This window comes from Mesoplodon mirus (genome assembly GCF_964341445.2).
Source record: "Mesoplodon mirus genome assembly, chromosome: 15".
NCBI classification, from domain to species: domain Eukaryota; kingdom Metazoa; phylum Chordata; class Mammalia; order Artiodactyla; family Ziphiidae; genus Mesoplodon; species Mesoplodon mirus.
The window spans coordinates 1,915,644-1,928,010 of record NC_138991.1 but is presented as its reverse complement, the minus strand read 5'-3'; the positions used below and the strand labels follow the sequence as shown (position 1 = coordinate 1,928,010).

At 56.5% G+C, this 12,367-nt stretch overlaps 1 protein-coding gene across 1 annotated transcript in view; it reads right to left on the bottom strand.

Moving 5' to 3' along the window:
* Positions 1–12,367, bottom strand: part of TAF4 (TATA-box binding protein associated factor 4) — a 71,760-nt gene that overhangs the window by 19,790 nt on the left and 39,603 nt on the right. The window contains exons 2-9 of the mRNA XM_082643958.1: positions 10,817–10,983; positions 9,456–9,575; positions 7,263–7,382; positions 5,959–6,081; positions 3,777–3,866; positions 2,999–3,244; positions 1,373–1,520; positions 807–921 (exon numbers count right to left, since the gene is read on the bottom strand). Of these exons, the coding sequence (XP_082500084.1) occupies positions 807–921; positions 1,373–1,520; positions 2,999–3,244; positions 3,777–3,866; positions 5,959–6,081; positions 7,263–7,382; positions 9,456–9,575; positions 10,817–10,983 (1,129 nt within the window). The remainder of the gene's footprint in view (positions 1–806; positions 922–1,372; positions 1,521–2,998; positions 3,245–3,776; positions 3,867–5,958; positions 6,082–7,262; positions 7,383–9,455; positions 9,576–10,816; positions 10,984–12,367) is intronic.

Genomic DNA, 12,367 nt, shown 5'->3' with positions numbered 1-12,367 from the left:
GATGAGACCTGGGTGCTGCATGTGCTGCCGCCATCGTGGTGTCACCGATCCCAGGCCCCTCCAGTGGCAGAGCGGGCAGCTCCAGCCGCAGCTTTTCCAGAGGATTCACAGCCGGACGTCCACCCGACCCGACCCCACCGTCGCCCCGTTTGCTCCTCTCTGTCTTTCCAACTCCCTCACGCCTGCAGGTGGACGCGTCTTCCCGTCTCCACCACCCACCCTCTCCCTTGTGGATGTCCTCCCCACCCCCGTGGGCCCCCGCCCTCCATGCCAGGCTGTGCCAGCCACCCACCTCCTCGCCCTGCCTGGAGGCCGACCCCGGCTCAGGCCACCACGGCTCCAGCACTGCCAACACCCGCCCTGTGCCCTAACAGCTTGAGGGACGAAGCGTCTGGGGAGGGAAGGGAAGGACCACCCAGGCCCCCCGACACATGCACTTTGCTACTGCTGGATCCGAACCAAAGTAGCCACTGCAGCCCTTCCTATGGCGATGCTCAGACCAGCTGCCCGTCAAGAGACCAAAGCACAGCATCTCTGAAGCTTCTGAGGTTGAAAGGAGGACACAGCAGCGTCCTCTGTTATGACTGTGATGCACTCAGAAGGCTGAGCCATCGTATCACAGACACAAGTCTCCCACTGGTTCGCGCAGAAAGTCAGCTATTCTGCACGCACACAGCGTGTGTGTGTGTGTGTGTGTGTGCACGCGCGCGCGTGTGTAGGGAATGAACGCAGCCTCAAAGCACCAACGGCCACCGGGTGAGGCCCTTCCCTCGGGGCGGCTCCTGAGCCACGGGCTCACTCCTTACCTAAACGAGCCTCCCCCGGGCTCCTTGAGCTTGTTTTTCTGTGCAGCAGCTGCTTGTGCAGAGACAGCAGACAGAGCTTTGGTTCCAGGTAACACGGCAGGTTTCACCACAGGGACTGCAAAACGAGAGACGAGGGTGTGCCCCCCACGCACGGGCTCGGAGGTGGAGACACTGCCGTGCCCGGTGCTAGGTGGGCTGCGGGGAGGGCCACTACCCCCAGCCCACCACAAGGAAGCTTCCTGAGACGTCAGAAACGTTGGGTTACTAACTCTAGATTAGAGTAAACGCATAAGCAGCATCTCTCACGCATTTGCCCTCCTGTGTCTCATCAAACTTCTTGGAACGTAGGAACGACCACTGGTTAAGCACCCAATCCTGAACGTGTCATTGTAAACATCGTAGTGACGGGGCGATGCCCGTACAACCCTGTGAATGTACTAACACCACTGAATTGTACACCTGTTCACGTGGCTAAAATGGCCAAGTTTGTGTTAACGTGAGTTTCACCACAATTAAAAAAACAGAGAAGGGGCCCTGGGGAGAGCGGCCCAGCCACCGGCCCTCACCTGGCTGCAGCTGGTTCAGCTGGATCTGCTGGGGCGTGGTGAGCACGATGCGGTTGTGGGGCTGCCGGAGCGCCACCATGGGCGTCTGCGTCAGCGTCACCTGTGGCGGCCGGATCAGCGCTCCAGGCTTGGGCGGCGGCTGGATCACCTAGAGCAGAGCCCACGGGGTACGTGAGCACACGTCCCACCCCTGCCCCCACAGCCCAGGGGGCTCCCACACCTGTTCCCTGCCCGGGGCGGGGGGTGGGCGGCCTTCCGTGAGGACCAGGAGGGTCAGCCGGGGGCACTGCATCAGGCTGCAAGCTCCTGGGGGCAGATTAACTGCTCGGAAGCCACACATGGGGCCCTGAGGCCAGCGCCTGGAGGACAGTGTTTGCTGAGCTTGCGAACCAGCGTGGACCAGACGACTTCTCCCCAGATGTGAGCACAGGCGCCGGGGCGCCCCCTCAGATCCCTTCCAGAGCCTCTAGGGCTGGATCAGAATCCAGCTGCTGAATTTTACAAAGGTCACCTGCTGGGCACACTCTTACGTTAGAGCGCACGCGGGGAGGGATGGGTGGTGCCCGGGGCCGAGCTATTTCTGCAACAAAACCCTATGTAAATTCACACGGTCCAGAATAAGGAGACACACGACTGCCTGCAGGAGATTCAGGCCAAGTTTTGCCACAAACTCAGGGAAGAGCCTCCAGGTTTCACGTCCCTACGGCCTTCAAGGGAAGCAGGTGATGGACCGGTGGTGCCCGACTCTGCAAGGGCGTGCCCCTCCAGTGAGGGGCATGCGAGCGAGCCCTGATCTCACACCTGCACTTTGGCCCAAAGCACACACGGCTCCACCTCCCGTGGGAGCCTGTCTTCCTCACCACCAATCAAGGCAAGAACAAATGCAGGTTTTAACTTGAGCAGGTGAGAGGCCACCACCCCTCATGACTCTGAATGCCTGCCTGGTTATCACTTGAGCATTATCGTAAAATACACTCCACAACCTACGAAAGTGACGTGAGGACCTGCGTTGTTTTAATTTTTTTTTAACGTCTGATAGGAACAAAATCCCTTTGAAATTAAAAAAAAAAAATAGCAACTGCCTTTCTACACTGGGCAAACCCCATCTGCCTGCAGGAGCACGTTCAATCCTAAACTCTTCCCAGCAGAGACACCCTTTTCTAGAGCTACACGACCAGAACCCTGGATCCCAACCACAGATAAATCCACCATCAGCAGCCGTGCCTCCCGAGGATCTCCAAGCCCCACACGACGGCTGCAGAGCTGGGTCCTAGACCATGAAACCGGACATGTCCAGAGCCAAGCACTTAGCGTCGGCTTCGTGTATTTGGGCCATTGCTCCTAATAATCAAAGATAACATCCAGCTAAAAGATCCCCTACAAACACACTGTGTCCATTTAAACCAGGGACGCCCGAAACAGTACAGACAGCGGACGTGCCACAGGGCAAAAGTCAGTAGGCTTATTTCGTTTTGCTGAGAACTAAATCTCGAAGCCGCAGGGCCTGGGCCCCCGGCCGACACCTCGCTACTTCGGATCCCGCCCCAGGCTCTCCCTAGCAGTCTCTCTGAGCCGCGGGCGGCCGGGCACATGCAGGGGAGCAGGGCAAGGCTCTGGCCTCCATACCAGCGGCGTGGGCTGCCCCTGCTTGCCGACGCCCACAGGCGTGGGCTGCGCGAGGCTGATGACGGGGGGCTGGAGGGCGCTGGTCACGGTGGCCGCCGTCTTCCCAGCCGTGCGCTGCACCGAGCCGCTGAGCACCACGGCCGTGAGCGCGGTGGTGGCCTGCGAGGCCGGCGGCGGCTGCTGCTGACTCTGCTGGATGAAGGCCGCGGAGTCGGGGGTCAGCTGTCTCAAGGCGGGCAAGCTCCTCTGGGCGGAAAGACAGACACAGGGTCGGCTCCCTCGACTCAGAATAACACACGACCCTGAGAACACGTCCTCGGCCAAACAGCATCGGCCTGGGGCCTTAAGGAGACGCCCCGGGATGCCGGATGCTGGCATCCCAAACCACTGTCCCCCAACTGATGCTGAGCAGGGCTACCCTCAGTGACAACTGGCTGCAATTTGTTTAAAAAACAAACCAGAAGCGCCATTTCTGAAATGCCGTTAAGCGCGTTAAGGTAGCGGAGGCATCTGAGTGACACCCTCGTCCCAGCGGCGTGGGGCCCCCGTCTGCGGGGAGAGGGCCCCTCGTAGTCCCCGGCTGTGACACAACATTGTGGCCTCAGTGGCAGGGGTCTCGTAACTTACAGAGAAGCCTCGAAAGAGAAAACTTAACATTCTGTCTCAGGGGGCTTGAAACCTGCAAACGCACCGGTGACACCCGTGCAAGCCCACCCCTCCCCGGGACGCACCCGCCCCTCCACCCGACGCTGGGTGCTCGCAGGGGGCTTCCAATTACCTTCAGGAAAGGCACAAGGTACGGTTGAGGTGAAGAATTGAGTTCTCGGTATAACCTACTAGTGAAATCTTCTGCTTCGATTTTTCCGTCCTTAAAAATAAAATTCACATTGAAATTCCTCGACGAATACAAATTCGCACACGCATATCTTTATGCAGCATTTCTCTGGTCTCGCGTTTTAGGACTGGCTGTTCCTCATGCCAGGTCCTGCACTGGACGAAGGTGCGGGAGGGCCCAGGGGCCACATGCTCAGCTGACACGGGTTCCAGGGCGTGGGTGAGGCACCCGGGCCTCCCTGTGCCCCGCCCCATCGGGCTCACTGGCCCACTCCACAACTTCTGTATGCCAGCTCCCACAGGACATCTACATGGCACCTAACCCACCGCACATCAGGCATTTTGCCAGGCGACAGACTAGCCTAAAAGTACCCTCGTGACCAAGTTGGAAGGTACCGCAGACCAGGGACACCCTTACCCAGAGAGACCACACCTACGCCGAGACCCCAGAGCAGCTGGGGCACTGGCGGGGAGAAGTGAGTGCCCAGACGAGAGGGCCCAGACCCCGTTCTGGAAACCAAAGGGAGCCGGGTGTGGGGGCTGGGGGAGGGGACAGCACAGGCACCCAGGAGGGGTCAGCACCGTCCCAGCTGGCTCTGCCGACACCTGGGAATCCTACGAGACAAACTCTGCCCACCTGCACCCTCTCCCTCGAGGTCACCTACCACCAGCAGCCAAGCCCGTGGCTGACTGGGCCCAGTTCAAGGTGGGAGTGGCCAGGGCTGCAAAGAGGTCCTGTAGCAAGGGCGGAACGGGGGTCCCGGCGCCCTGATAAGGGCGCAGCACAAGGGGGACGGCACTGGGCTCATCCAGGGGTGGGGGGATGGGGGGAGGGTCGACGAGACGAGCCCACGCTTCCAGCACCAGGGAGGGACCACAGACAAAGGACCGTGGGAAGAAAGGGAACGGCATTTATTTAATTAGAAATTTTCATTAGAAGGTAAAATTGTTATAACTAAAACAAACAAAAAGCTGGGAGTTCTTGTTCCTCGCAGGGGGTGAGATTATTTTTCAATCTCTGAGTTTCCTGAAAAGATTTAAGGAGCATCTGAAGCGATTATTTTTACTTGTGAGAGCGGGACTTCACTCCTTTCCGGCCCCAAACCCACATGGTCTGCAGAGATGGCGCAGAACCAGCCCCCGAGGGTGGCTCCCCTCCAGCCCAAGCCGTCAGCACGGAAGGGGGGCTGCAAGCGGAGGGTCTGAGTTGGCTAACCCACCAACAGGACAGAAACGTCCAACAGCCCCGTCTGCTGAGCCACCAGGTTTCCTTGCATAGAGAAACCGAGAGGAAAGGAAAACAGCAGGAAGGAGGGGACCCCCAGGTTACCAGCGACACAGAGGCAGCTGCCACAGGTGGACCTGACCGACTCTGACTGAGCCCTGCAGGCAACACTGGACTCAGCCTCTGGGCGCCTGGGGGCTGCGAGGGATCCTGTGTTCACAGGTTATGTCCAGGCATCTGTGCTAAAATATTTATGAGACTGGGGAGGGGCTGTGGGTGGCAACAGGGGCGCAGCAGATGCAAAGTCATATAAGAACTCATGACCGATGAAGCCCGCAGGTGGCCCAGAAGGGCTGTCACTCTGCTTTCCGCTTCTGTATCACTTAAAATCCTCCGTGAAAGGGACTTCCCTGGTGGCACGGTGGATAAGACTCCATGCTCCCAATGCAGGGGGCCTGAGTTCAATCCCTGGTCGGGGAACTAGATCCCACATGCATGCCACAACTAAGAGTTTGCATGCCACAACTGGGGAGCCCACCTGCCGCAACTAGGGAGCCTGTGAGCCGCAGCTAAGACCCCGTGCAACCAAATAGATAAATATTAAAAAAAAAAAATCCTCCATGAAAAAGGTAGAGCAGGTGGAGGAGCGAGCAAGGGCCTTTAAACACCCTCCATCTGGTGAATTTTCATCGCTCCTCTGCGGCCAACGTGCTGAGCGACTGACAGAGCGGAAAAGGAGCTCCTAGGGGAGCCGTCCTGCTGTGAGGCTCCGAGAACCGGGCTGGCGAGCGGATGGCAGGGTGGTGGGCAGAGGGGCCCAGACTCCAGCCGCGCCCCACCCCCCATGGCCAAGTACAGCCATGTACTCTAAGGCAGAGGGGCCGGCGTACAGAGCTCTTACCAGCAGATTCTGTACCAGTTCTTTCACGTTAGCGGCTGTCTCTGTAGACTGTTTACCAGATGAAGCCAGTTTTATTAGCGTAGATAAAAAATTTTTACATTTCTTCACGTTCTCCATAGTTTCCTGGATAGAAGTTAAAAAGATGTAAGCGAAAAACTCTTAAAAGGCAGATTTTCATCACAGCTTTTAACTAAGATATGGGTATCATATAAGAAATGTGTATTTGTGGGCTTCCCGGGTGGCGCAGCGGTTAAGAATCCACCTGCCAATGCAGGGGACACGAGCCCAGGTTCGAGCCCTGGTCCGGGAAGATCCCACATGCCGCAGAGCAACTAACCCCCGTGCGCCACAACTACTGAGCCTGTGCGCCACAACTACCGAGCCCGTGCGCCACAACTACCGAGCCCACGTGCTGCAGCTACTAAGCCTGTGTGCCTAGAGCCCATGCTCCGCAACAAGAGAAGCCACCACAGTAAGAAGCCCACGCACCGCAACGAAGAGTAGCCCCCGCTCGACGCAACTAGAGAAAGCCCGCTCGCAGCAACAAAGCCCCAATGCAGCCAAAAGTAAATAAATTAAATAAATAAATTTAAAAAAAAAAAGAAATGTGTATTTCTTTTCTTAAACTTCTTTGAGGAAAATGCAGTAACTCTCACGGCCTGATGATGGGAGTATAAACCAGGACATGTGCTCTGAAGGCCCAGACCCAGGTTTACAGCTCACTCAGCCCAGCAATTCTACTTCTAGAAATGTAACTAATAACCAATAAATGTAAAAAAGATGACCTATAAGACATTCACCTTGATGTTGCTTATCATAAAGAAAAACTGATACCTATCTAAGTGCTCAAGAAAAGAAACTGAATTACGGCACAGATACTAAAGATGATGAAAAATACTCAGCAGAGAAACATGAAAAACGTAAGTCATAAATAAAGCACGATCCCACTGGTTTAAATATTCATACGTGTTCAGGAAAACTGCTGGAAATAAATGTTAAGAGGGCAACACTGCCGTTCTACAGACCGCAACCGCTGTGCAGCCCAGCCCGTGTCACCCCTCTGACACACCTGGTCTAGGCTCCATCCCACAGACGTCCCCCATGGCCCGAAAGCCTCGTGTAGGGTGGTGGACCCTTCCTGCGGCCCTGCAGAGACCACTGCCCTCAGACCCACTCATATGGAGCCATGGAGACCCCAGCGCAACCCCACGTCCGCGGCTGTGGCTCCCCCGGGCCGGCCGGCGCTCCAAGGCAGCACGAACCACACACGCGGCCCCAAATCGCGGCCGAGAGGCAGCACTCACCGTGGCGGCTGTGGAGGTGTTGGTGGCCCCCGGGACCGTTCGCTGAGGTGTCCCCGTCTGAACAGCTGTCGCCGTCCCAAGTGAGGGTGTCTGGGCAGCGCCACCCAGAACAAGCTGAGGCTACGAGAAGCCAAAACACAAGGTAGATAGAGGCTGCGGGGAGACGGCCTTTGTGAGACTCCCTGTAGCAGGTGGGACCCCACGGGACATGAGGCCTCAAGGGACCACACCAGCCCCGTGGCAGACCGCGTCCCCGAGGGCCACCTTCCTGAGCACCGAGGAAGCAGTATTTTGCAGCAAAAACTGACAGAAACGAAGCCAATGGCCGGGAAGAACCTGGTGGTCAGAAGTCGATCCTAGAAGTCACATGGTGACCAAAACAAATAACCTTTTAATAACCAAACCAGATCCCGTCTCAGAACTGAAAAGAACAAACAGAGAAACCAACTGAAAAGCCCGTCACCTGGCTCGTGCAGGCAGGCTGGTGACAAGGAAGCCAGGACGTCACATGCACACGGGCAGCCCCCCCCCCATGCGGAGGGCGGCACCAGGACTCATCGAGGTCCCGGGCTCCCCCGCCGCTGCTGGACCAACCTTTCTTTGCTCCCCCAAAGCGAGTCACATCCAGAAACATCCTGGAAAGGGGGTTTTCAGAGTGGGCGGGGACTCGATGTAGTTGGTGTTGGGAGGGAGGGGCTACTTTGCTAAACGAATATATTTAAGCCAACAAACAGCTAGACATCAAACAACAACTGTCCTCGGTCAAATTCCCAAGACTTCTAGTCTACGTGAACAATCAGGATGCAAATATTTACTGTTTTTTTTTAATTAGCACTTTTCCAATTTAAAAATGGAGCCTTCTCCAATTTTTTAAACGTTACTCTCTTACAACTTCAGAAGGTAGGGGGCAGTGTAACCCCAAGCATGACTCGCTTGTGTCTTCTATCTAAGCAACCAGGCCCCGGGCGCCCTGCCTGCCAGACAAGGGGCTCTGACCCCATGGCCGCTACAGGGGGACGGTGGGCGGGCAGCTGTCTGCACCCCCCAGGCTGTGGACACTGGTTTCACGGGAGGACTGTGAGTTGGAAGAGATGATGGGCTCTTCCTTTATTATCTGTGTATTTTACTTGTAACGTTAAGCATGTATTACTTTTGTAACTACAAAATGGCAAATAAAAAACTTCAGAGGAGAAACGTAAAGAACTAACCAACAGCCATCTTTGGGCAGCACAAGGGGAAGAGCAGGGTGCTTCGGGACGCCCAGAACCAGCCAGGGCACTTCCAATTCCTGGGAGTTTTCCTTTACATCAAACTTTATTCCTCACACTTGCTTCTACTGGTCAGATGAATACACGTTTCACCGGGATGATTCTCAGATTCTGGGAACCTATGTTGATAAACTTATTTTCTACTAAATCTCATGCAAAAGCTGACCATGAGCTTCACTACCTTCTCAGAAAAGGTTCCTTTCACTATAACTGAAGTTCAGATGCGCCAATCATCAGACTGAACTCGGGCCAGAAGACCCGCCTCAGGAAGCGCCGTTGCCTGGGCAGCTCCCGTCGCGGGAGAGCACTGAGCTCAGTGACTTGGGACCCAACGGCTCCTCCAGCTGCTCTGAAAAGCAATGTCACGGCTGCAGACGCCAAAAGGCAAAGGAGGACAAGACCAGGGTGAGTGGAGAGAGTACTGGACGAGGTGCGGCTGCAGGGAGGCCGGCCGAGGCCACACCGGGATGGGGGTCCAGAGTCTCTCACACCGCACGTGTCCGCGCCCATCAGGGAGGGGTGCTGTGAGAATCGCACGCACGAACGCACATACACAGTGAGGGTGCGTCCTCCTCGGTGCAGGAACAGTTCGCGAGCGACACACACACACACACACACTCTCTCTCTCTCTCTGTCTCTCTCTCTCTCTCTCTCTCTCTCTCTCTCTCTCTCTCTCTCCTCTCTCTCTCTCTCTCTCTCCCCCCAGAGATGCCGCACCCTCAGTTACTAAGGCGACGTTTTCAATTGTACTTCCGGCACAGTGGGAAGCTTTTAAGAATGTTGCTGGTGTTAAACTCTATGCGACTTTACAGAAAAGCAACTCTGATCTACGCTGTGTTCCCCAAACTCCAAAACTTAGCATCCAGCACCCAAACTCGCGAGGCCTGACCCCTGCGTCATGGGCACCGCGGAGCCCCAGCCTCACCTGAACCCCGGGAGAGCGCTGCAGCGCGGTGCTGGGCTGTACCGTCGTCTGGGCCTGAGACACTTGCTTGATTATGGTCGTTGGGGTCACCTGCCGTGCAATAATGGGGGTCCCAGGTGCCTGAAAAACAAGGAGGAGTCACCTAGAAGGAGAGACAAGTGAAAGTAGTTCCCAGCACCTGGCACACCCAACACTCCATCCTCTAGTACAGAGCCAGCACGCTCAAGGGCCCCCAGGTCTAGTCACCAGCCTCAGGGAAGCCACCCTAAGTCTAAACTTTCCTTGACAAGTAAAAGTGTATGATCGGAACCTCCGTCGTATAAACTGTAATACACTCCTTAACAAAGTCTCCGACTTGGTCTTTAATGAACGCATATACCTGGGAAATCAGTACTTGTGTGGATTGCTTGTAATCTTGGCCACAAGCGCTAAAAAAGTAACAAAGTCACTACAGTAAGAAGCATGTGTTCCCTGGGCCTAAAGACTGGTCGCTGTGCTGCAGAAAAGGAAGTAAACGAGACACTTAAAGTGAACTGTCCTACATAGTTAGGGTACAGAAAGTGAAATATCCCACGTCTGCATCTTACTGGACAGACTTCGACAGACCCTGAAAACTGCTCTGGGCTGCTCTGGATGTTCAGTCAGGGGAGGGCCCTTTGTCGGTCCCCACGCATGTACACGCCCTGTCTACAGAGCAGGGGTCTCAACTCCAGAGGAACGCGGCTGAAATCAACGGAGAAAAGGGTTTTCGAGATCTTCCTCATCTCCACGTTAGTCTCTAACCAGCCACCTGGCTCAGAGCAGCGCAACGGCAGCACGAGATAGAAAGGCATCAGGCGACAGAGTAGGGAGGAGGGAGGTGATGTGGGGCGTGGACCCAAATGGAGACTGAGAGGCAGAACCCTGGGGCGAGGGACGCGTCCCAGGCACTGGGCTTCAGGCATCCAACCCGTCCTCCCTCCACAGCCCCAGGGGGCCACGGCCTCAGGGGTCAGGGCAGTAACCCCGAAAGGCTGAAGCCCCCTGTCTGCAGGGGAGAGGGGAGGACTGTTTAACATGATCCTGTCAAGTTCTTCCGCGCCTCCCTGGTGGTAACGGCCGACACTTGCTCAGTGCTCCCTCTGTTCCACTGTCCTAACTGGTCCCCGTAACAGCCCTACAAGAGCAGCACCAGCGGGATCTCGACATGGCACAGGAGGAAACTGAGGCCCGGGAAGGTGGCGTCACAGGAGAGAAGGGGAGGGCCCAGGCGGCAGACCCCAAGCTCCTCCCGTGGCGTGTGGGCCACGCCACACCCCCTGCCCCCTCCCCTCCCCCCCACACCCCCACCCCCGCCAGGCCCTGCGCTGGCTCGCACTCACCTGCACGGTGGAGATCTGCACAGGAGGGGCACTTGTGGGCGTGGCCGGGCGGGGCGCCATGGCGGTCTGAGGCTGGGCCTGGGCGTGGGCCTGGGCCTGCATCTGGGCCAGGGCCTGCTGAGGAATCATTAACAGCTGCCCGTTCTCGCTCCGCACGAGGACCATACCTGGGGGAGGAGAGCTGGCATCGGGAAACACGCCCCAGGGCCGGACTCCACAGGGGAGCCCGGCAGCACAGAGGAGGCAGGAGAAGCTGTCACACACAGTCGCAGAACTCTAAACACACCCGCCGAGAAAGAGGGTCCGCAGCACGACAAAAACGTGAAAGGATTTTTTTCCTGGATTCAAACAGCAACAGTGGGCCAGGCAGCCGAGCTGCTCACGCCGCCGTCTGCCCCTGCACTGGCCTGCAGGTCAGGAGGCCTGGAAGCTGAGGGCCTCGTGTGCTCCAAACACAGGCTGCCCGGCGTGGCCAAGTTCACAAGGCAGCAGGTGTCTGGTGGGAGGTCATGGCTGGAGCCTCAGACCCGAGCCCTGCCCTCGAGCAGGTGTCCCCACCCCCGTCCCCGTCCCCGCGGGCTGGGCCGGGCCCTGGGAGACAGCGCCCCACAGCCCACATGCCCAGGGCTCCCTGCCTGCAGTCCTGTGAGGCCCCGACACTCCTTCCAGGAACAGGACCACTCTTGGGTGGGGGGGCAGTGCTGTGCCCACGACGACCTGAGGCGCCCACCACAGACACAAAGACATGGAGGACCACTCACACTTCATGGTGCTTCAGCTACGTCACTGGAAGCCCAACCCTAGCGGGCAGGTTTGGCATTAATTCCAGCTTCAAAAACCAGCAACCAATTATACCCTAGATTCCATTAGAAACAGCAACACAACTTTCACACTTGATTTCCCATGACGGATTAGTGATGGAGCTGCAAGGGGAGACCTAAAAACGCCATGAACAACGTACTCTTCCCAAAGCAAGGCCTCAGCAGAGGGCCCTGCACGAGGCACCCCACTGAAGAGCGACGCAGCCGGGCAAGGGGGTGTCGACCAAAGAGCCTGCTGCCTGGGCAGCCCCTGTGTCCTCCCATGAGACAGCTGAAAATCAGGTCCGAGAACCTCCTGCCAGCTTCACAAGTGAGATCAGGCTTTCCCAGTGCGATCCAACTCACAAGTCTGAGAAGTCTCTGAAGCTGCTGGGTCCCGGCTCCTTCGACACCCATTGTGACATCAGGAAATAACAGGCCTTTCCCTGGGGTCACATCTGCTACACTTGATCCAAAAGAACCATGTGTATGCCCATTACGAGAGTTTCCCTCCAAAACATCCCTTTTAAAATAAGCCATGTTGCAGCAAAGGAAACCATAAACAAAACAAAAAGGCGACCCACAGTATGGGAGAAAATATTTGCAAGCAATGCGACCGACATGGGATTAATCTCCGAAATATACAAACAGCTCAAGCAGGTCAATATTAAAAAAAAAAACGAACAACCCGATCAAAAAGTGGGCAGAAGACCTAAACAGACATTTCTCCAAAGAAGACATACAGATGGCC